This window comes from Choloepus didactylus, chromosome 10, assembly GCF_015220235.1.
Source record: "Choloepus didactylus isolate mChoDid1 chromosome 10, mChoDid1.pri, whole genome shotgun sequence".
Classification (NCBI taxonomy): domain Eukaryota; kingdom Metazoa; phylum Chordata; class Mammalia; order Pilosa; family Megalonychidae; genus Choloepus; species Choloepus didactylus.
In genome coordinates, this window is record NC_051316.1 from 131,481,320 (window position 1) to 131,503,916 (window position 22,597).

At 65.8% G+C, this 22,597-nt stretch overlaps 4 protein-coding genes across 4 annotated transcripts; 1 reads left to right on the forward strand and 3 right to left on the reverse strand.

Moving 5' to 3' along the window:
* Positions 1 to 162: 162 nt before the first annotated feature.
* TPRN (taperin) lies at positions 163 to 8,270 on the reverse strand. The gene is given in 7 exon segments (XM_037850877.1): positions 163 to 671; positions 756 to 862; positions 944 to 1,199; positions 5,881 to 7,233; positions 7,236 to 7,467; positions 7,469 to 7,956; positions 8,019 to 8,270. Coding segments are annotated over 7 exon segments (2,751 nt in total). The 3' UTR covers positions 163 to 608.
* A 1,738-nt stretch (positions 8,271 to 10,008) lies between these two features.
* TMEM203 (transmembrane protein 203) lies at positions 10,009 to 11,555 on the reverse strand. Its single transcript, XM_037796924.1, has one exon. It carries the CDS (start codon positions 11,299 to 11,301, stop codon positions 10,891 to 10,893), a length of 411 nt encoding a protein of 136 aa, XP_037652852.1. The 5' UTR covers positions 11,302 to 11,555; the 3' UTR covers positions 10,009 to 10,890.
* Positions 10,058 to 19,554, forward strand: NDOR1 (NADPH dependent diflavin oxidoreductase 1). Its single transcript, XM_037796923.1, is given in 15 exon segments — positions 10,058 to 11,788; positions 12,068 to 12,145; positions 15,742 to 15,839; positions 16,407 to 16,505; positions 16,579 to 16,680; positions 16,814 to 17,020; positions 17,308 to 17,429; positions 17,545 to 17,765; positions 17,842 to 17,949; positions 18,061 to 18,175; positions 18,285 to 18,316; positions 18,318 to 18,432; positions 18,547 to 18,665; positions 18,746 to 18,840; positions 18,931 to 19,554. Coding segments are annotated over 15 exon segments (1,791 nt in total). The 5' UTR covers positions 10,058 to 11,653; the 3' UTR covers positions 19,076 to 19,554.
* A 2,512-nt stretch (positions 19,555 to 22,066) lies between these two features.
* On the reverse strand, positions 22,067 to 22,591 carry RNF208 (ring finger protein 208). The gene has a single exon (XM_037796926.1). It carries the CDS (start codon positions 22,514 to 22,516, stop codon positions 22,175 to 22,177), a length of 342 nt encoding a protein of 113 aa, XP_037652854.1. The 5' UTR covers positions 22,517 to 22,591; the 3' UTR covers positions 22,067 to 22,174.
* Positions 22,592 to 22,597: the final 6 nt, after the last annotated feature.

Consider the following 22,597-nt stretch of genomic DNA (forward strand, 5'->3'; position numbering starts at 1 on the left):
TGGGGATGGGGGTAGTGGGGTGTGGAGGATGAGAGAATGGGGGGATGGGGGTGGTGAGGGCGTGGACCGGGGACCCCTTCCTGTCCTCTGGCCTTGCCCTCCACTGCCCACCCCTCCCACCCCAGCGCTTAGGCCACCGGCAGACCCCACAGAGGAAAGACCCCTTGTCCAGTGCTGTTTATTGAGTCCATTCATCAGAAAGGATAGACATCACCAGGGGAGTGGGTGGCTGAGAAGGACCATGGGGTCCCTGCAGATAACAGACACTGCACCAGCCCCTCACCCCACAGTCCACCCCAAAGCAGCTGGGCCTGGCGGGTGGAGGCTGGGAGCCAGGGCTTGGCAGGCAGGACAGGGCAGCCTCGGGCCACTATCTGCCGAGACCCCAATGGTCCCAGACAAGGCCACTGTCCCACAGGACCCCCGCTCTCCCCCTTGGGCAGTGCCCACCCACAGGAGTGAGGCCCAGATAGGCCCCCGCCCGGGCTGGTGTGCTGGGAGGACAGGAGGGGAGGTGGCGCATTGCAGGGCAGAGGGAGCGGGCTCCAGGGCACTGCCTGGTCCACAGGCCACCTCAGGCCCGGCCTGCTCATCCTGGCTGTACGGTGTCAGAAGTACAGGGCTGGCTCGCTGCGGAAGTCCGAGAGATCACTGTGACCAGCAGGCGTGAGCTGCCAGAGAGACGGACGAGTGGGGTCCCCGGGGCTCACACAGGCCCCAGAAAGACCCTCACTGCCTGACGGCCCCCCACTCACCAGGATCTCCTTCAGGAGCGGATCTCCCTCTCCCAGAGCCGGCTCCAGCGTCTGCTCCCGCCACTTGCTGAAGACCATGGAGTGCTTGGGGGTGTAGCTGGACAGGCCTGTGGGCGGGGCCACCTGTGTGGACACGCAGCCTAGGCCCACCCCCCCGGGAGCCCCCCCTGCCCCTGGACGGTGCCCACCTGAGCTGCCGGCAGGCAGCCGCGCTCCCTCAGGGCCCCCGCTGGTGACAAATGTGGCCCGGGGCAGAAAGAGCCCCAAGGGCCTCCCGGCAGCCCCCTGGGAGCCTGTCCCCTCCTGCTCGTCCTCCAGCTCGCCATCCTCCTCCTCCTCGGCCTGCTCTCCATCCCCGTCTGCCTCCTCCTGCTGCACCAGGGAGCCCTCGGAGGGGTACTCAAACGTGGTCTGCAGGCTCTTGTCGTTGAAGGAGATCTTCATCTGCGACCGACAGCTCACGTCAGCACAGTCCTGTGGCCAGACCTCGGGCCAACGGAGGAACGGGAGGTGACCCGGTGGCGACAGCCCTCACGGCTGCAGGGAGCGGCCTCGCTGCCCTGCAGCCCAGGGCACGTGGCACGTGGCCCAACCAGGGTCTCTCTCTGGGCAGCCCAGTGGCCCACCCCTCCAGGGACCAGAGCTTCCCAGCCAGTGCTGCAGCTCTGGAAGCCTCCAGGCAGCTCCAGGCCCGAGATGCTGCAAGTCCGTGGCCAGGCCCCAAACTCGCAGACCCCAAGCCAGGAGCTCCCACAGCTCCGCTCCCGGAAGGTTCCCACCACTGCCCCCAGGGCCAGGACGGCGGTGCTGACCCTCGGGACCCGGCTCTGGACTCCAGAGCACGGCCCCTCAGTCCAGCAGCTCCACGTCAGGCATGTGGGGAGCGAGGCTGGTCCTGAGGCCGCCACCCCGGCCCCCAGCAGCCTCTCTCTGAGGCCCCTCTGTGCCCGCCTCCCTGGGCCCCTGGACGGTCCTGCCAGCTCAGCAGCAACCACCTTGGGGCGGCTGCGGGTGCCAGCCCCGGGCTGCAGAGGGCCCTGCCCCAAGGCGGCTGGTGGCGGCCCTGAGGCCCGGCTGCCCGTCTGTCCCCCACTTCTTGGCTCCACACCCCTCACCCGGCAGATCCCCGCTCCTGTGCCTGGCTCAGAGCCGCGGGAGCCTGAGGGGATCCCCAAGCTGAAGCCCTCCAAGTGCCTTCCGGTCCCACAGCCGGCTCGGAGCGCTGGGCAGTAACGAATACGGCCGCCTGCCCACCTGCAGCAGGTGCCCCGCTGGAGCTCGAAATATTAAACTCCTCCCGGGCAGAGACACAGCCGCCGGCTCGAATTCCTCCTCGTCCTCCTCCGGAAGGAGCAGAGCGCCCCTGCCCCACCCCTCAGGACGCAGGCCTCGCCTGGAGGCAGCAGGATGGGGCTTGGGGACGCGCTCGGGGACCCCAAGAACGGGAGCCATGTCCTGCTGGGCCCCACGTGCGGGGATGGGGGTGTGCCCCTGCCCCCCAACCCCCAGCTTCCCGGCCCATTCGGCACACAGCGGCCATCGGCAGGCACGGGGGCAGACGAAGGGCACCTGCCTGTCGTGAGGGGAAGCCCAAGGACAGTGGGGGGGAGCACAGTCCCCACCCTGCTCCGTGCCCCTCTGCAGGGAGAGCTGGGACGGTGGTGTGACCACCAGAGCCCCCCCGCTGGCAGCCAGAACTGCAGCCGGCCTTGCCTTGGTCACCTGGCCCCCCTGGACTGGCTCCCTGGCACCCAGGGGCGCAGGCCACAGGAGGGGCCCAAGGGCAGAGTGGGGTTGGCAGGCTGGGGACACCCCAATTCCCGGCGGCCCCGCAGTGAGCTGGGCTCCCCCAACGGGCCCAGAGCCCCAGCCTGTCCCCCGTCGGGCAGGAAGCAGGAAGGGCAGGTGGCCAGGCCTGCGGATTAGCGCCCGTGCACATGACCGCTCCCAGCAGGGCAGCGGGAGGGGACTGGGTGCATGGCAGGCACCGGCTGGCACGGCCTGGCGCGGGGGCAGGAGCCCCCGCTCCAGGCAGCCCCGTCCCAGCCCCATCCGCTCTGCTCTCCCTCCCTGGGCCCTCCACCTCGATCCCCTCCTCTGGGGGTACAGGCCAGTGGTCACAGGACGCCCCACGGCTCGTGCTGCTCAGGGCAGGGGCGGGGCGTGGCCAGTGCTGGCCTCACAGGACTTTGCCCGCCGCAGCAGGGCAGGCCGGTGCCGCCAGCGGAGCCGCCCAGCTCACAGGGCCCTTCTGTTCCGCTCACCCCACCCCGCCGAGCACGCCCAGCTTGGATTACCCAGGGGTGTCCACCCCGGGCTCCAGGCCGGGCACAGCCCCCTGGACAGAAGGGTGCTCCCAGCCAGCCCCGGCCCCGCCCGGCCCCTCCCCCCTCGGTGGGGCCAGCACGACCGTCCACGTGGCCCCTAGCCCCCCCGATGCCGGTGCTACCAAGGAAGTGCCCCCAGCCCAGGGCAGCCCCCGCACAGAGAAAGTTTTGGGGCCAGGTGGGGAGCAGCTGTCTAGTGACAAGACCACTTAAGGAAGCTCCCGCAAGAAATGGGGGAGACAGAGGGTGCGGGGAGAGGCAGCCACACAGGGGGGGCCCTGCCCAGCAGGGAGCTCGGCGGGAAGGTGGTGTCACTCGGAAGGGCAAGCTGGGGGAACAGGACGCCCGGGACCTCCGGGAAACAGGCCTGGAGGCAGAAGGCCCCACGTGGGGGGCTCAGGTTGCCACAACTGCAGGGGAAGACGCAGCAGCCTGGGTGGTTGGGACCATGCCCAGGGGATGGGGACGTGTACGAGCTGCGCAGAGGACCAGGAGTGAAGAGGATGAGGGGCGAGGGGGACAGAGGGGGACTGAGGGATCAGGAGACAAAGAGGGAGGACCGAGGGCAGGCAGGGACATTTCACAGAGAGCAGACAGCCTCAGGTCGCGCAAGAGGCAGCACAGCGAGGGTGAGAGGTGAGAGGTGAACGTGGACTTGGCGACAGAGGGCCACTAAGGCCGGCCTAGGAACTGGGGCCACCGAGGAAGGCAGGTGAGAAGCCGTGGCCCAGCAAGGTGGCTGCAGCCAGGCAGGAGGTGAGGATGGAGATGGGTGCACGGGTGGCTGTCGACAGGTAACGGAGTGGGGACGTGTGCCTGCCGGGCAGGTCCCCCCGAGCACACCGGCGGGCAGGGCAGCTGAGGGTGCTGCTCCCACTACACCCTGCTTCGGGCAGGCCCAACCCCTGCTCCTGCTGCCCAGACAACCCCACTGCAGAGCTGCCCCTCGCCTGCACCCCAGGAAAGCCCAGTGCTCCCCACTTCTGCCCCAACATGCCCAAAGGGCCAGCAGGCCACACCCAGGAAAAAAGAGGGGGGTACGGCCGCAGCACAGGGCTTGGGGCAGCAGCCTTCGGGCAGGAGTGTCGGTGGCCCGGGGCCAGGCAGGTGCGAGGGAGGGGTGTGGAGGGCACCTGTGCCCGAGGCCGCTGGCTGCCCACCCTGCCTCCTCCCAGCAGCCTCTCCTGGCTCCTCCCGTGCAAGCAGGAAGTCACGGCCAGCAGCTAAAGCCGCTCCGACAGGGCCCGGCAGGCTGCGCGGCCGCTCCGAGCGCCGTCCATCTGGACCCCTGCCCCCAGGCTGGCACGGAGTGTGACCAGGCTGCCCAGGTCCCTCCCTGCCAGCCCGGCCTCCGCCCGTCGCTCTGTCCTCCCAGCTGGCTCTCAGGCCCACCCTGCACATCTCACCCCTGACCTGGCCTGGGTGACCCACGTAGCTGTCCCGGCTCAGGGCCACAGCCCAGACCCCTGAAAGGAGTTGGGTTCGAGGTGGAAAGGGTCAGGTGTAGGGGCTCTAGAGGCAGCAACCTGAACCTCAACCCTGCCCGACAAGCTACGGGACCCCAAGAGACCCTTCGTGTCCCGGGTCTCGGTGTCCCTTTCTGCTGGCGGGAGGAGCCGGCAGCCCTTGGGGGCTGGTGCTGGGGGTCGCAGCTACCGCCTGGGGCTGCAGGTGCTCTCCTCAGGGGCTCAGGGCCAAGGGCAGGGGCGAGAGTGGGGGTGGGGGGGGGGGGGGGCGCGTGGCCCCCACACCTGCAGAGGGAGGGGGAGGTGGGGGAAGAAGAGGAGGATGAGGAAGAGGCAGAGAAGGATGAGGAGGAGAGTGGAGAGAGAAGGGAGGAGAGGGCAGGGGGAGGAGGGGGTGCTGCCCCAGCAGGGGTACCCCGTGAGACGGGGCGTGGGTTCCAACCCTGGCAGACGGAGCCGGCAGGGGCACCAGCGCCGGTGCCCGAGATTGGTCCGGGGAGGGGCGGTGCCGGCCCCATGGGGAAGGAAGCTGGTGAGGGGCCGGCAGGGCAGGGGCGAGGAGCCGACGCCGGCGGGCGGAGGGGTGGCGCCGGGATGGGCACGGCCGAAGGAGACGCCCACCAGCACCCTCCGGCGTGTGGGGCCGGCCTTGGACTTCGCCCCTGGCTCAAACACAGATGCTGAGTGGCCGCAAGAATCCGAGGAACGTTTCCTAGCGCCAGCGGGTTCCAGCCACCGGGCGGGGCTGGACACCGAGGACGTCCTCAGGGGGCGGCGAGGCCCGTGTTTGGGGTCTCTGCCCGACGCCTCACCTTCCCCGGGAGCAGAGCCAGTCGCGACCTTACGCGGCACAGAGACTAAGCCCACCCCAGCACCCCACGAGTGTCCTCCCGGGCCAGGTGCCACCCAGCTCCGGGCCAGGAGGCCTTCGGGGGACTGAGAGGGGCTCACAGGCTGGTCCACCCGTGCCAGGACTGCAGGAGGCCCTCTCCCCAAAGCCCCAGCGCTGCTTCTCCCCCCCGACGGATCAGGCCTCCCCAGCCCAGTCCCCCCGTCAGTTCCAGACAGACACAAGGACCAACAGGCAGGCACAGCGCGGGCCAGAATGGCCGCATCTGCCAACCTTGCGCGGCACTAAGCAGCCCGGCTGTCCCCCAAGACCCCTGGGACATTGTGGCTCCACTGGGCCCCAGGCCAGGGGGCCCCTAGCTCAGCTCCCCCTGGAGCTGCACGGACACCCAGCCCCAGCCCCAGCTCGCCTCTGGCCCAGAGAGGCCATTCATTTGCCTGGGCCAGGTGTCCTGGGGACGGGGCCCCTCCCCCAACACTGACCTTCTTCCTAGAGGACCCGGCCTTGGTGAGGCAGGACTTCTCCAAGGCCAGGTAGCCCCCGATGACCTCGATCTCATGCACGGTGGGGTAGCGCTTCTTCGGCAAAGTCCCCTGGGTGGGGTGGGGTCCCGCCGCCACCTCCTCCTGCCTCGGCCAGGGTCCCCCATTGGCCTGTTCCTCCAGCACCCCCGGCTTCCCCTTGGGCACCACCGTGAAGGTGTTACCACCTCGGTGGTAGAACTCCGAAGCGGGCTCTGGCCGAGCCAGGTGTACACAGTTGCAGGCAGGCACCCCAGCCCCTGGACAGGGCAGTCTGGCTTCTCCAGGGGTCTCCTCATCTGAGTCCACCTCATCAATGAAGGTGACGGGGAGCCCTGCTCTCCCAGGCTCCCAGCCGTTCTTGGTCAGGCCAGAAGCCCCCAAACCCTCAGCTGGCTCAGCTTCGGTGGCAGCCAGCAGGGAAGGGGGTGGCGAGGATGGTCTCTGCCACCAGACAGCCCTGGTGACGAGGGCAGTGGCTGGTCCAGGGGAGCCCCTCTGCTCTGCTGCCCACAGTTCCTCAGCCCCCAAGGGGCTCCTTGCTCTGGCAGGCTCTCCAGCTCCAGGCACCAGCTGGGCTGCAGGCTCCCGCAGTCGGGAGACCCAGCCCACCTCTCCCTTTGGCTGCTCCACAGACTGCCTTCCCCCGGGGGGACAGGTCCCGCAGGCCTTGCGCTTGGGGATGAAGACGAAGGAGTTCCGGGAGCTGGCGCGGAGGCTGGCCAGGGCCTGCGCCTGCAGGTCCCCCGCTGGGATGGTCGCCAAGTCTGGCTTGGGCGCCGGCCGGATTTCGAAGGAGTCGTTGGCGCTGGTGGCCGCGGAGACCCACCGGCGCTGGCTGGGAGTGGCACTGGCGGGGCTGGGGGCGGGGAAGGCAGGGGACACGGCTGGAGTGGCACTGGGGGGCCCGGGGCTGGGGGGCAGGTGCAGAGGGCGCGCCTCCGCCTCCACCTTTGGCTTCCAGTCGCCCCAGCCCTGGGCCGCGCCGGGAAGGGCTGGCCCAGTCGGGGAGCCCGCGAGGCCGTTTGCAGAGCCGGCCTGGGGCTCGAGGGCAGCGGGCCCGTTGGTGACGGGGCGCTCGCCCGCGCCGCGGGGCCGGCCCCGGGGGTGGACGGTGAAGGAGTTGCTGCCGGTCTTCTGCAGGAAGTCGCTGCGCCGGGCCCCGGGGCCGGCCCCGCCGCCGCAGCGCTCCCGCTCGAACCAGGCCGCGCGCTCGCCCACGCGCGGGCCGGGGGCCGCTGGCGCCGGCTGGGGCTCCGGGGGCGGCGGCGGGCGGGCGCGCTCGGGGCTGGCGCGGCGGCGCGGCGGGGCGGGGCGCGCGCGGCGCGGGGCCGGGCGGCGGGTTCGAACTTCTCCAGCAGGCGGCTGACGCGGCCCGGCGGCGGCGGCGCCTCGTAGACCAGCACCTCGGCGGCGCGGATCTCGGCGGCCGGGCGGCCCCGGGGCGGCGGCGGGGCGGGCGCGAAGCCGGGCGCCGACTCGATGATGAGGATGTTGTCGGCGCGGATGGTGCGGATGCCCGGCACGCGCGCGCACAGTTCCAGCAGCGGGCCGCGCCCCCGGCCGCCCCGCCGCGCCCCGGCCGCCCCGCGCCGCCGCGCCGCCTCGAGCCGCAATGAACGGGTTCTCGCGCAGCGGGCCCAGGCTCTCGGCCAGCACCAGCTGCTCGGCGCCCGCACCGGCCCCGGCCCCGGCCCCGGCCGCCGGCCCCGCGCCGCCGCCCAGCGCGGCTAGCTTGGCCCGCTTGCGCTCCAGGATCTCGCGCTTCCAGGCGGGCAGAGCCGCGCGGGCGCCCGGCCCCGGACGCCCAGGCCCGCCATGCTCCACTGCGGCAGCCGCCGGCAGCGCGGACTGCGCCGAGTGCGCCAAGGGCACCGAGCGCCGCCGCCCCGCGCCGGTCCCCGCGTCGCGGCCACGCCCCCTCCCGGGCCACCGCCCATTGGGGGAGGCCGGCTCAGACCCGCCCCGAGCCGCGCGGCCCCACCTATGGCCGGGGAGGACGGTTCGCCCGGCGGCCCGGCCCTGGAAGCAGCGCTGCTGAGTGGAGAACGCGCGCCTTGACCCGCCTCCCCGCGCGACTCATTGGATCATACCCTTACCCGGGCCGACAGCGATTGGCGGAGCCTCTTACACACGCCCCGGCTCCTCGCGCCGCTCATTGGCCGCTTCCCGACTTCCGCCTTGCTCTCCTGCTCGCGGCCGCCGGGGGCGGTGCCCGGGGGGCGGGTCCTGGCGGGGACCCGGGCGGGACCCCTGCGCCGGGCTGGGCTAGCGGGTGACCTTGGCCCGGGCCGGGCCTTCCTCGCCCCGCCGGAGCCCGGCCCGCCCGTTCCGTCCGGATGTGGGCCCATCTGCTCACCTGTGTCCGTCAGGCGTGTGTCCCCCGCGGGACGTGGTGAAAGAGGCGAATTCTGGAGCCTCAGCCAGCCCGAAGGAATCAGCGCAAGGAGCCCCAAGTTTGCACAGGCTTCCAAATATCCTTTGCTTGGACAACTGTGAGAACCTCTACCATACCACTTGCCTTCCACGCTGCCCAGGCACCTGTGTGGGCAGGTAAGCCTCTTGAGGCGACAGAGGAAGGGGACTTCCCTCCCCACACTTCAGCAGGCCCACAGGGCCCTGTAGCGCTAGAACGGCTCTCGTACGCAGAAAGAGCCAGAAAAGCTCCGTTAAGCGTGGCTCCAGGCTGCCTCACCACAGCTTCTCTTCTTTTCCTCCCATCCCATCCCTACACCGGGGCAGGGGTGCCACTGGCCCTGGGGGCACAGCTTCCCAGCTGACAGGGCAGTATTCTTTCAGGCCCATGGACTGCAAGGAAGAGTGGTGGGAGTCCTGGGGAGAAAGAAGGGGGCAGTGGGAACACTGATGACTCAGCCGCTGTCACCCATCTTTCATCACCTCTGCTGCTGTCAGCAGCTTGTGTGGCAATGAGACTACTGCCTCCCACACCACGCAGCTTCAGGGCCACGCCTCCAAAGGTCCTCCCTCCCTCAAAGACCAGGTGTAGGTCTTGGCCTGGGAGTGCCCTTTGGCTTCTGCGTCCCATAGCAGCCTGCAGCTGCCGCTACTTTCATGCTTCCTTACTCTCCTGCCCTCTCTCAAGCTGGAGAAAAATGCACGTTAGGTTTCAGCCTTCCAGATGTCCAGTGTCTCCTCCCTCACCTTTCCCAGAGGAAGCCAAACCTTCCTATGCTCATTTTTACACCAAGAGGATTACCTATTTTTCAACTACCAAAATAATACAGGAAATTCAAGACAAAAAGCTTTTAAAAAGTAATAAAATAAACTAGGAAAACTAAAAATAACAGAAAGAAATTGACTCCCAAAGCTCAGCTTCTATCTTCCTTGGATGGAAGTTATGGCAATGCTAGGAGAATACACTGTTACAGGTACAGGACAAACCAGAGAAACCTCCTCAACCCAAGGAACCTCACAGTCTAGGCCACAGGCACCCACCCCAAAGGGTCACAGAGGTCACACCAGCAGCCAAGCTGATGTGCTAGAGCAGGGTCAGCAAACCCTTTCTGTAAAGAGCCAGCTAGGAAACCAGGGCAGAAATATTTTAGCCCAGAAGTTCTTACTAGGGACAATTCTGCCCCCAGGGGACACATGGTGATGTCAGGAGACATTTTTGGTTGTCACAATTGGATGGGGTGCTCCTGGCATCTAGTGATGCTAAGCATCAAGCATGCACAGGGTGGCACCCAACCCCCATGCACAAACACAGAAGTATCCGACCCAAACGTCAGTAGTGGCAAGACTGATAAGCCTTGTACTTTGAGACCCACATTCACGCTCTGTGACATACTCTTCTGTTTGTTTTTACAACACTTTAAAAATGCAAAAAACACTCTTAGCTCACAGACAGTACAAAAACAAGCCAAGCTACTTGTACCCCAAGGCCGAAAGCAGGGGTTCTCCAAGGAAAGAGGGTATCCTTGTCCATCCACCCCTTAAGCTCTAACCATGCTTTTAGTCCACTTACAACCTCAAACCTGGGACATGGAACGGCTCTGTGACCAGTTACATCACACAGCAGAGGATATCTCAGCATTTATCTTAACCCTCGAGAGGTACACGCAATCACTGTTCGTTTCAGGAAAACATTCTCATTTTATTTTCATCTCAGCAAATGTTCTCCTTTGGCACCTGACTGGCTTCAAACGAAAGATGTCAGGCAGACATGACTTGGAGAGGGTCAGCTTCTAGGGCCCAGAGGCCCACTTGCACACTTCACATTTGCACGTCTCAATGCTTATGAGCATCAGTGCACCAGCCCCTCTCTCCGGTCCCACAAAACCTAAGTTCCTCTCTGGTGTGCGAACAGCGCCGGCCACAAAGTGGTGGAAAAGCCGAGGAACGGCAATGTTTGCTGGGACAGGAAGCCAAGCAGCGCCCTGAAAGCAGCTCCTTCCCCAGGTGACAGATGTCCAGCGCCTGGGTTTCCATCATGCCCTTTACGGGCATATTTCCTGTCTCTACCTGGGCTGGAATGAAGAAAGGACCCCCTCCGCTGGAACACAGAGGAAAAGGTGTAAGCTCATAGACAATCTTTAGACTGCAAGCACTTAATGAATTCTGCCCAGAAGAAATCCCTGTGTCCAGCTTTCCAGCCTTTGGACAGGGAGTAGTTTCCCAGAATCCACAGAAAGTCCTCAGATCTCATCAGTACATTTTACTTGGATGCAATTTCCAACTGTCAGAGGAGCCTGGCCTGGGACCCTTCTCAGGTCAATTTAGGATTTGCAACTCAAAGCATGAAACAAGCATTACATTTTAGGACCACCAGTGGAAACAATTTCTGACGTGATCAGTACAAAGAAAACCGGGCACTCAGCAGGACACAAGCAGGTGTTGCCTTCAGACACTCTCCTCTGGAGCAGCAGAAGTGGGACCTGGGCTTGGGATCCCGCATTCTAGCTGTCCTGGCATTCGAGCCATCCTGCGCTAACTCCCCGCCACTCTGCGGGTCTAGTTCACCCGACAGGCGCGGATCATGAGCAGCTGCAGGAGAATGAAAACCGGAGAGGTGATGAGGCCGAACCAGAGCTCCCGAGACTGCTCCACCAGCTTCTGGCATAACAGCATCTCAAAGACGAACTTGAGGCTAAGGACTGTGAGGACCCAGAAGAGGCGGAGCACGGCCAGCCGTTTCTCCCCGTCCTGGAAGAGACGCACAGACACGATAGTGGTGAAGTAGGTGCTGAGCCCGTCAGCGGCGAAGAAAGGCACGAACACGTTCCACCAGGAGAGGCCGGGGGCCAGGCCGTCCACACGCAGCGCCAGCAGCACGGAGAACGCCAACAGGGCCAGCAGATGCACGAAGATCTCGAAGGTGGCGAAGCCCAGCCACTGGACCAGCTCCCGGAGCGAGAAGAGCATCGCGCCGGTTGAGCAGGGGCGGGGGCCCGGGCCGCCGTCCAGCCGAGCGTTCCGGCCGCGGGGCTGCGTCTCCTCTCCTCGCGGACCTCGCCGGCGCCAGCCGCCGCTGCGAGCGAGAGGCCGCGAGCGGACCCGCCTGTCCCGACCCCCGGCCCCGGCGAACCGCCAATCTCCCGACCCCGGCCCAGGACCCAGCACAGGCCCCCTGCGGACCGCCTTGCGCGGACGCCATTCCCCGCTGGGCGCAGCCCTAGGACGTCACTTCCGGCCGTCGGCGGAAGTCGGAGCCGGCTGTTGCCGCCCGGGTTGCTGTGTGGTCTGTCTTCGCCCAGAGAGCCTCGCTGCGTCCCGGATGCCGAGCCCCGGCCTTCTGGTGCTCTTCGGCAGCCAGACGGGCACGGCCCAAGATGTGTCCGAGAGGCTGGGCCGCGAGGCCCGGCGCCGGCGGCTGCGCTGCCGGGTGCAGGCCCTCGACTCCTACCCGCTGGTGCGGTTCCAGAGGGCCTAGGCGGAGGGGCGCGAGCAGGCCGGGCGTCGGCCCCCCATGCTTCCGACTGCAGGGCGCGGGCCCGTCCATCACGGCGGTTTTAGGGGAAGGAGGGTTGGGAAGCGGCTAGGACGTGGAGGAGGGGGTGGCCTGGACCGCAGGCGGCAGCGCTGGGGGTGCTTTTTCTTTCCTACGGGTTCTCAGCGCGGCTTGAGCCCCTCTGCCCACCACCCTGCGTCATTACAGCCTGAGGTCTTACACGTTTATCTTTTTCTTCAGGCGAATCTGATTAACGAGCCCCTGGTGATATTTGTTTGTGCAACTACAGGCCAAGGAGACCCCCCAGACAACATGAAGGTAAGGCTGACCTGACGTGGCTCTCTCCTGCTCAGGAGCTCAGATGCCCACCCTCTACCCTCACCCCTTCCCATTGCACAATAAATGAGAGCCCTCCTATATGTACTGCAGGTCTGTGGATCTGGGAGGATATTTTGGGGGAGAACAGGAGGCTACAGTTGTTCTCCCTGATAGAATTTTTATAGGCTGCCGAATAGCCTTGTTCTTCATTGTAGCTTTTCCTGTTTTTCTGGATCTGCATTTTGTGTGTATTTCTAGACCATTTGTTTTCAAGGGGCATTCTTTAGTTCTGTGAACATCTTCTGAGCACCTCTTATGTTCCAGTTGCTGTCCAGTGCTGGGGTCCAGCTATGCACACAGTAACCCCATTTCTGCTTGTGGAGCTCATGATATAGCAGAAGCAACAAGTTTAACAGGCAATTACGATGCTAGGAAATACGTGCTGCTGGGAAAGTGCCAGATGTTACGGGAACAGACAAGAGTCATCAAGCCCAGCCTGGGGTTCAGGGCAAGCTTTCAGGAAGCAAGGAGCATAAGCAGAGTCCTGAAGGATGAATGGAGACTAGCCAGGAACCAGGGAAGAGGGAGCAGCCTGTGCAGGGAAAAAAGCATGTCCCGTGGGAAAAGCAGAAAGCAGCTCAGTGTAGCCAGTCTGAGGAGTGCGTCCAGGCTGGGAGGAAGGAAGAAGAGAGGCAGGAAGCCGCCCCCACCCCCATTCCCAGGAGCTGGGCAGCCATAGGGAGTCACATGGGCTGGACCAAAGGGCCAGGGATGCCAAGGAGGCAACACAGGTCTGCATTCTAACAAGACTTCTACTCATCCGCTGGAAGAACAGGATGTAAGAGGGTGAGAAGAATGCTGGAGAAGGCCTAAGCTAGGGTGGTGACAGTGGAGGGAGGGAAAAGTAGACACATTCCAGGGTGGCAAGAAGGTGACTTCGACAGGATGCATAGTTGAACAGATGCATAAGACGAGAAAGATGACAGAGTCAGAGGGGATTCTGGCTCAGATTCTGGATGAGTTGTAGCTCCATTCACAGAAATCAGGAACCCGGGGGGTGGGGGCAAAGTGCCTGGAAGACATCCAAGTTGGAGATGCCCAAGAGGGCTAAGCTCTGATGAGGACTGCAAGCCAGAGTTAGATGACTGTGGAGGACCTGGGGAGAGATGATGGGCTCAGGAGAGAGTGAGCTGTGAGCCAAGGAAGCTCCTCCCTCCCCGGAGCAGTAGGAACGGAGGAGGCAGGGACAAGCTTGAAGGGGCGGGGTAGAGCAGTGTTTCAAGAAGGGGCCTCCAGCGTTCAGCGCTGCACACAAGTCAACTATGGTAAGGCCGAGAGGTGCCTGTTGCACTTATCAGCCAAGAGTGGCCTTGGGGAGGACAGTTCCAGGGGCTTCCTGGAGACAGAAGGCAAATTTCAGGAGACAAAAATGGAGTGAGAGGTGAATCGGTGGGGAGAATCAAAAGATTTGTACGTGTTGTGTGTTTGTGTCTTGGCTGTGGAAGGGGATGAAGAATTAAAAAGAAGGTATTTCTAAGATGGGAAACACTTAAAGACTGGCGGGGAAGACACAGTGGAGAGAAAGCAGAGACGGAAGCTCCTGGACCGAGTGGGGGTCATTACAGCGGCAAGCGTCTGCAAGGCAGAGGGGCAAGACCTGGAGCGCAGGTGGACGAGGGTCTTCCCTTGAACAGGAGAGGGGATCCAGGGGAATGAGGGTGGTGGGGAAACGGAGGTCCTATCTGCCGGCACGTGGGAGGCGCTAGGCCTCTGAGCTGGTGAAGAGCTGACGCCAGACGCTTGGAGGTAGTGGGGCCCAGGCCGGGACACAGGCAGGTGGAGAGGAGACTGTGGCAGGGAGGACACCCCCACAGGAGAGTGGGGGGCAGGGGGCAGTACAGTGAGTCTTTCCCCACCAGGCCCCTAGCAGGAACCAGAGGGTCCTTCAGCAGGCTGGAGAAGGGCACAGGGGGAGGCAGGGCGAGGTTCCTGCTGAAAGTCAGGGTGTCGGGGTGGCATGCACAGGTGTGTGAAACAGGAGGACCCCGGGGTCCATGCGCTCTGTGCAGTCATGTCCCCTGTGAACACTGCCACCCCACGTGTGCTCCTGGGCAGGCAGCGGGAGGGTGCTGACCTCCAGAATGCGTGACCGCAGACGGGCTCCCTGGGGGCTGGCAGCCAAGCAGCCCAGCCCCTGCCCCTCTCCTCCGGGGGAAAGCCCCTGGGTGACAGACTGTCTCCACAGTGTTCCGTCAGCCGTTTAAACACAAAGAGGCCAGGGAGAAGGTCCAGCATGAGGGCTGGCAGCCAGAAGAAACAGAGGGACTGGGGAGGACAGCGGTCTGCAGGGATATGGGAGGGACCAGGGCGGGGCCACCAGAGCACACAGCAGGCGAGTCGGAGACGAAGGAAAAGCTCTTAAAATTCAAAAGTGATAGCAGAAAACTTGAAGGTTGGAAGATAAAGTTGAGAAATTCTCCCAGAAAACATGCCAAAAACACAAAGTAATAGCAAATGGAAGAAAGAAGCTGTCAGTGCTCAAAGACCCCCCCCCCCCCAGTAGGTGCGGAGCGACAGGAAGGTGTGGGAAGGGGTGATCAGGGCCGAGCCGCGGGGAAGGGTCCGAGGGAGTGAGACGGGCACCTGAGCAGCCCTCCAGGGCTTTGGGAGAATGACTTTCAACCTCAACTGCCCAGTCTGCTTGTCGGGGTGAGGGGAGAACTGGACGTTTGCAGATGTGCAAACCCTGAGAGTTTTGTCTTCCACGACCCCTTCCTCCGGAGGCCCCTGGAGGCAATTCCCCAGATGAGTGAGAGTGAGCTGTGGGGGCGCCAGGAAGAGGGTCTCCACCGCCAGGGAGTGCAGAGGGGCTTAAGGTGGCTGCTGGGTGCCGCCCTGAGGGAAACAGACCCATGCTCGAAGACCCTGGGTGGCCTGGGGAGGGGGTGGGGCAATGGGAGAACCAAGGCCACATTCGGGGGGGTGGGGGGGCTCAGGGAGCAGTGGGCGGCCAGTGGGGTGCGGCCCTCTGGCGGGGCATGTCCTGGAGCCAGGCTGGGGATCTGGCTGCCTCCTGAGATGGAACTTGCCAGGGCAGGGAGACAAACGTCCCAGTGGGAACGGTGTCCTCGCAGAGGTGAAGACAGCAGGGTGGGGAGGACAGATGCGGGTCCAGAGTCAGCAAACGGGCTGGGGGGCGCTGGCCGCGTCTGGAGGAGGGAGGCCATCCTGGGGTGGAGAGCAGGGGTGGGGGCGGCACCTTGGCCCTCCCAAGGTGAAAACCCATCTCCGCCCAGCCCAGCCTTCTCCAAGACCTACCCCATCTTGACAACTGCGGCTCTAGGGTTGGGAACCACAATTTCTTTGTGATTTTCCAAATTTCCTGCCATTGTAATAAGAATAAAAAAACACTGGTGGTGGTTTTAATTGAAAGAAGGTCTTAACGCGTAGGGGGGTGGCCCTGCCGCCCCTCCCCTGCTCCCTCCCAGGTTTGGCCCCTGTCATGTGGTCAGGACACCTGGGTACCTGCCCCCTGCCCTGTCCCCTCCCGGAGATGCAGGGAAGCCAGGAGGCTCTAACAAGGGGTTTTTCTGTAGAACTTCTGGAGGTTCATTTTCCGGAAGAACCTGCCGTCAACCTCCCTGTGTCAGATGGACTTTGCTGTTCTGGGCCTGGGGGACTCCTCATACACCAAGTGAGTGAGGGGTGCTGTGGGGGGCAGCAGGAGGAGAAAGCGCCGCCGCTGTGCCTGGGGGGAACAAGGGGCCCGGACTGGGGGCTGTGCCCAAGCTGCGTCCTCCAGGCAGCAACTAAAAAGTACAGAAGGATAGTGTGTACCTGACTGCATCAACGTCGAAGGCACGTCAAGGCCAGAGACTTTCCAGCTTTTCCCATTTTTGTGGAAAATGTGTTATGAAATATTTAAAGCCCACAAAAGGGCCTGGAGAACGACGCAGCGCGCACCCCCTGTGCACCCCCAGCGGCCAGCGCAGCTTCCCCCAGGGCTCCTGTTGCGGGGCCTCCCCCAGCAGAGCGCAGAGGCGGCTGGGGTGTGCTGCGGCCCGAGGCTGCGGGAGGCCCTGGTCTTCTCAGGTGCCGGAGGACGGAAAACGGGGACACTGCCACCCGCTTCTCCTTGGACGCTGTTCTGTTCAGAACACAGCCACGCGTTGGCGTCACGGGCACGCTGGGAGCGAGGGATGGGCCCTCCTGTGGCCGCTGGGAAAGGAGGCCGGGCTGCTCAGCCTCGCTTCCCGCACAGGTTCAACTTCGTGGCCAAGAAGCTGCACCGGCGGCTGCTGCAGCTCGGGGGCAGCGCCCTCCTGCCGGTGGGCCTGGGCGACGACCAGCACGAGCTGGGGTGAGTGCGCGCCCGGCTGGAGGCCCCGCCCCCGACCGCGCAGCGGCCCAGCATGCGCGGGTTCTCTCCGCAGGCCTGACGCGGCTGTGGACCCCTGGCTGCAGGACCTGTGGGAGAAGGTGCTGAGGCTGCAACCGGTGCCCCGAGGCCTGGACGTGATCCCGCCCGGAGTCCCGTGAGTGCACGCACCTGCTGGAGGCACCACCCACCCCCGGGGTCCCCAGGCCTGTCCGAGGGGCCCTTCCCACTCAGGTGGGGGCTGTGCCCTCCGAGGGCCCAGGTCTGATGTGTCTGTCCTCTGCCTGCAGCTTGCCCTCCAAGTTCATCTTGCAGTTCCTGCAGGAGGCCCCCAGAACACACTTTGAGGACACACAGGCCAGGGAGGTCCCTCAGAGACCCCCCTCAGAACTGCAGCCTTTCCTGGCCCCCATGGTCTCCAACCAGAGGGTCACGGGCCACTCGCACTTCCAGGACGTGCGGCTGATTGAGTTTGACATCACTGGCTCTGGGGTCAGGTGAGGGCCCCGCCCTGCAGGATCCCAGCCTAGGCAGTGGTTTGCCCCATGGGTGATGGGGACGTGCAGAAGCTCAGCCGGGTGGCCCCAGTAGAGAGCACAGGTGGAGGTGGGTTTAGGACGGTCTCTCCAGGAGCTGGGGAGGACCGTTCTCAGCAGGGGGTGTGGAGAGGGCAACCAGGGTGGGGCCAGACCCCCCAGCCTCCTCCCCACACATACCCCACCCCCCAAACCCCCAGCGTCCTCTCCACATAGTCCCTGTGGTCCTGTGTGGGCTTTCCATACAGCTTCACTGCCGGGGATGTGGTGCTGATCCAGCCTGAGAACGCAACTACTCACGTGCAGCAGTTTTGCCAGGTGCTGGGCCTGGCCCCTGAACAGTACTTCACACTGCAGCCACGAGAGCCAGGTGAGCCCTGGCCCCCTCTGCCCTCCCCCTGGTCCTGGATCTGGCCTGCAGCCCCTGCCCCCCACCTCCCAGATCCTGGCCCCGGCCCACCATAGTTTCTCGCTTGTTGCTGCAGAGATCTCCTGCCCTGCGCAGCTGCCCCAGCCTTGCTGCATGCAGCACCTCGTGTCCCGGTACCTAGACATCGCCAGTGTGCCTCGCCGCTCCTTCTTTGAGCTTTTGGCTTGTCTTTCTCCAAACAAGCTGGAGCGGGAGAAGCTGCTAGAATTCAGCTCTGCCCAAGGTCAGGAGGAGCTGTACGAGTACTGCAACCGGCCCCGCAGGACCATCCTGGAGGTGAGCTGCACAGCCTGGAGGGCACACCCCACCGCGGGCCAAGCTGGGGGCCCTCCTGAGAGATGCCACCCTCCAGGTGCTCTGTGACTTCCCGCACACGGCAGGCGCCATCCCCCCTGACTACCTGCTGGACCTTATCCCACCGATCCGGCCCCGTGCCTTCTCCATCGCCTCCTCTCTGCTGGTGAGGCCCCGAGGGCGGAGCCCAGGGTGCCAGGGCTGCTGGTGGGCGGTGGGCTGAGCCAGGGTGCAGCAGGGCGGGCGGCCGTGGCAGACTGTGCCCTGTGTCCCCCAGGCTCACCCCTCGCGGCTGCAGGTGCTGGTGGCCGTGGTGCAGTACCGGACACGCCTCAAGGAGCCCCGCTGGGGCCTCTGCTCCTCCTGGCTGGCCTCCCTGGACCCTGGGCAAGGTGGCCCTGGGCCCTGGGGTGCGGGTGGGGTTGAGGCTTGGGGCCATGAGCCCAGTGGACTCTTCAGCCCGTTTCTGCTGGTCGCTTATGCCCCCACCTCCTGCCACAGGACCTGTCCAGGTCCCCCTGTGGGTGCGTCCAGGGGGGGCTGGCTTTCCCGAAGACACTGGACACGCCTGTGATCATGGTGGGGCCCGGCACTGGTGTGGCCCCCTTCCGAGCGGCCATCCAGGAGCGTGTGGCCCAGGGCCGGATGGGTGAGCATGGGTCCAGGGTGGGGTTGCAGTGTGGCCTGCGTCTCGGGGTGACCATTCAGGGCTGGCTAGCCGAGCTCCGCTGGCTCATGTGGCAGTGCCCCGTGGCTTCCCCAGGAAACATTCTGTTCTTCGGCTGCCGCCAGCGGGACCAGGATTTCTACTGTGAGGCTGAGTGGCAGGAGCTGCAGGAGAGGGGTTGCCTGACCCTGGTCACAGCCTTCTCCAGGGACCAGGTGGGTGAGTGTGGGACCCCCACCCCCACCCCTGCCCTTCACCCCTCTCTCCTGACCACCGACCGCACCCCACCCCCCAGGAGCAGAAGGTGTATGTGCAGCACCGGCTCCGGCAGCACGGGCCGCTCATCTGGGACCTGCTTCACCGCCAGGGCGCCTGCTTCTACCTTGCAGGGTGAGTGAGAGCCCTGGGCCTTGGAGCACGTGTGGGCAGCAGGCTTAGCCCACGCTGGGGCCCTGCTGACCTCTCGACCGGCTCCTCCAGCAATGCCAAGTCCATGCCGGCCGACGTCGCTGAAGCCCTGACATCCGTCTTCCGGGAGGAAGGCGGGCTCCCAGCGCCAGACGCGGCCAGCTACCTCGCCGGGCTCCAGCGCAGCCGGCGTTTCCAGGCTGAGACCTGGGCCTGAGCGCACGCCCAGCTGCACGCCGCCCCCTGGGACGAACCTGGCCTCCCCACCAGGGCCTGGGCAGCCCCTCCCCTCCCCAGCCCCTCCACGGCCCCCACGGCTGACCGGGCGCACCCACCAGGGTTCCAGCTGGGCCCAGCTGCTGTCTGCTGTCCACATCCTTGGGCCCTCCCTGGACAGCCCAGGACGGGTGGGGTGGGGCCTGGAGCACCCCCAAGGCGGCCGAGCCTGGAGTATTGGTCAGGTCTGAGCCGCTCTCATGGGGCCCTCACCATCCCCTTCTGTCCCCAGCGGGCTGTGGGCAGTGCTGTCCCGGCCCCTTCCGCCCACACGTGGAGTGCCAGGGCCACCTGGGGGCACACACACCCATGGGGTGTGGCAGCAGGTACCCTGAGCGCCCCCAGGGCAGCAGAGCAGCCAAACCGGCACCGTCCTGTCCTTTGCCGGGAACCGTGACAATAAACGACAGTGTCTGGGCAGCTGCTTTGGGCGTGTTCTTGTGTCTGGGGTTCCCCTGGCTGGTGGGTGGGCTCCCATGGTGGGCTTGTGGCAGCATGTGCACCTGTGCCCTGCTTGGCACCCTCGGGCCAAGTCGCCCCTGCAGGAAGCGTCGTGGTGTCTGACTAGGTGACCCCAGCTGGGGGACGTGGGAGCTTGGGACTCAGTGGCCCAGTTCTGCTGGCTCAGCAAGGCCCGGGACGGCCCGGGGACAGCCGTGGGTTCAGTGGGGAGGCCGATGGGCAGCCGCGGCCCGGCCCATCCCTGAGAGGCGTCCCCGCCCCTGGGAGGAGCCTCCAGCCGCGGAGAGAGGAAGTTTTGCCACAGGAGTCCCGGCCGCCACCGCTGGCCTGTCCCGGCAGCCGCTCGCTCCTGCCACGGGGTCGGACGGAGCTGGGGAGGGCACCGCGTCGGCCCAGGAGCCCCCGGCACCGCCTGACAGCTGGTGCAGGGCTGCGGCCCTGGCAGGCTTTCCTGGCAGTGCGGGCACGGGCACGCGGTGGAGGAGGCCGGTCGCCAGGTCAGTACCCAGAGCACGGGCCCCCGGGGGCTCCACGACCTTCACGTCCCCAGCCACCTTCGTTGCAGCCCTGGAGCCCCAACGCTCCCATCCTCATTCTTGCCCTGAGGCCACCGCCCCTGCCCCAGGCCCTGGGGCGCCCACCCTTGGTCCCACTGACCCCAGCCCTGAGCAGGCCAGCCCACCTTGGGCCTCTCTGGGCCCCGAGCAGCCAGACACCTTATGCCAAGTGCTGGCAGATGAAGGTGAAGACAGCGTGGCCCCCAGGGCCCCCCAGGACGCCAGCCAGCCCGATAGTCAGCCCCTGCTGGGGGTGGCAGCCACGGCCAGCACCGTGGCCCTGCCCGGGGAGGGCGAGGTGGCAGGGGAGGAGGAGTGCCCGGTCTGCACAGAGCCCTACGGGGCCGGGGAACAGTGCCTGGAGCTGCTGAACTGCGGCCACGGCCTGTGCACGGGCTGCCTGCACCGCCTGCTGGGCTCGGCCCAGGGCGCTGACGTGGGCGGCGTGCGCTGCCCCCTGTGCCGCCAGAAGACGCCCATGCTCGAGTGGGAGATCTGCCAGCTGCAGGAGGAGCTGCTGCGCACCGACGGGCCCCAGCGACCCCCGCCCGCCCCGCCCCCGCGCCGCGGCCCTGGGCCCTGGGCCGCACTGGAGCACCGCTACCAGCTGCGCTTCCTGGCGGGGCCTGGCGGCCGCGGCTGCCTACCCCTCCTGCCCTGCCCGCCCCGCCTGGGCGCCCGCCTCTGGGCCCTCCGGGAGCGGGGCCCCTGCGCCCGCCGCCTGGCGCTGCTGGGCCTGCTGGGCCTCGAGCTGCTGGGCCTGCTGCTCGGCTTCACGCCGCTCCTGCTGCTCGGGCTGCTCCTCGCCCTCCTGGCCCGCTCCGGCCGTTGACCGGCACCCACAGCCTGGTGCCCGCGGGGGCTGGGACACACTGACTGAGGAGCCCCAGGCGCACCCGGCATGGCCTTTAATCGAGAGCTGCCATTGTTAAACCCAAGGTCAGCCCAGGGAGCCCCAAAACACTCAGCTGCCAGCTGCCAGCCACCCGGGGCCCACGCACCTCACGACGGATGGCACCGCCCGGCCTGGGCCAGGACTGCCAAGCACAGTGGCACCAACACAAACAGCTACGGGCCGGATGGTGCCTCAAAGAGGGGGCCCAGGGGCACTGCAGGGGCTCCCTGTGTCCCAGATAAGGGGCCTGCAAATGTTCCCTGAAGGGCTCCTCGCCACAGGGGGGGCGGCCTGCAGAGCACAGGGCCTCCTCGCCTGGCCGGGGCCCCCGCCCTCCGGCAGGTGCCCATCTACTGCCCGTGGCAAGGGCCACCCAGGCCTTGGGGCCCGAGAGCACCCAGCATGGCCACTGGCCACTGTGAGACTCGGACAGCAGCCTGAGGCCACCCGGCCATCCAGCTCTCCCCTGAAGGCCAGGGACAGTCAGCGCTACTTTGTGGCACCGTCGGCAGGTGCCCAAAGGGAGCAAACGACCTACTAAGCATGGTGCCTGCAACAAGAAATGGCTCTTGATCTTGTTGCTCTTGTGGCATGATCCTTTCCCCAGCAGAAATCCCTCACTCAAACCTAGGGGTTCCCTGCAGGCCACTGGCCCAGGCCCCCGCCCAGGCTGGCCCGGACGGCAGCTCCCACACCAGCTGGGGGTTCCTGAGCAGAGACGGAGCCAGGTGGGCACAGGGGCTGCACCGACTGGCTGTTCCCACTGTGGTTGCCCCCACCCCGAGTGGCCAGTGCCCAGGAAAGGGCCTCTCTTTGCCCACCAGCCCCCACAGTCCTGAAGGCAAGAGGCTGGCTATGCCCAACAAGTGGGTGCTCGTGGGCATGCACATCCCCAGCTAGGCCCAGCCCCTGCAAACGGAGTCACCGACCCTGGGTGGCACAGGCCTCCCTCCAGCAGCTCCCGGCCGGACCCCCTCCGGGCTGCAGCCCTGAACTTGGGCCACGGAGCTGGCTGCAGTCTAGGAACAAGGTGCAAACTTTGGCAAAGAGTTTTAATAGCCAAGTTGACTGCAGCGACAATGCCGCGCGGGGTGGGGCGGGAGCCGTGGAGAAGCGCTGGGCGGGGCTACATGATGGAGCAGGCAGACAGGGGGTTCCGCACGTGGCAGGTGCAGGCCGCCCCGCAGTACTGCCGGAAGGTCTGGTAGCAGCTGCCCTCGGGGTCGCCGCCCCACTGGCCACCAGACGGGGCGGTCAGTGCCTCGGGCGGCAGGCGGCTCAGGATGGACGTGTTGACGGCCAGCGCGGCCAGGCCGTAGTCGGTGAAGAGCACGGTCTCGCGGCGGCAGGTGGGGCAGGAGATGAACTTGTACTTGGGGCACGACTCGTAGAGGACCTGCAGGCACTGCTCGCACACGGAGTGCAGGCAGGACAGCACGCGCGGCCGCCGCTGGGTGACATTGTACATGTGCCCACACGTGGGGCACTCCAGGGGCTCCCCCGCGGCCGGGGTGGGCGCCGCGGGGGCCACCAGAGGGGCTGCCGGGGG

Coding starts and splice junctions, on each gene's coding strand:
- TMEM203 (XM_037796924.1), bottom strand. CDS start 11,301: ATGCTCTTCTCGCTCCGGGAGCTGGTCCAGTGGCTGGGCTTCGCCACC.
- RNF208 (XM_037796926.1), bottom strand. CDS start 22,516: ATGTACAATGTCACCCAGCGGCGGCCGCGCGTGCTGTCCTGCCTGCAC.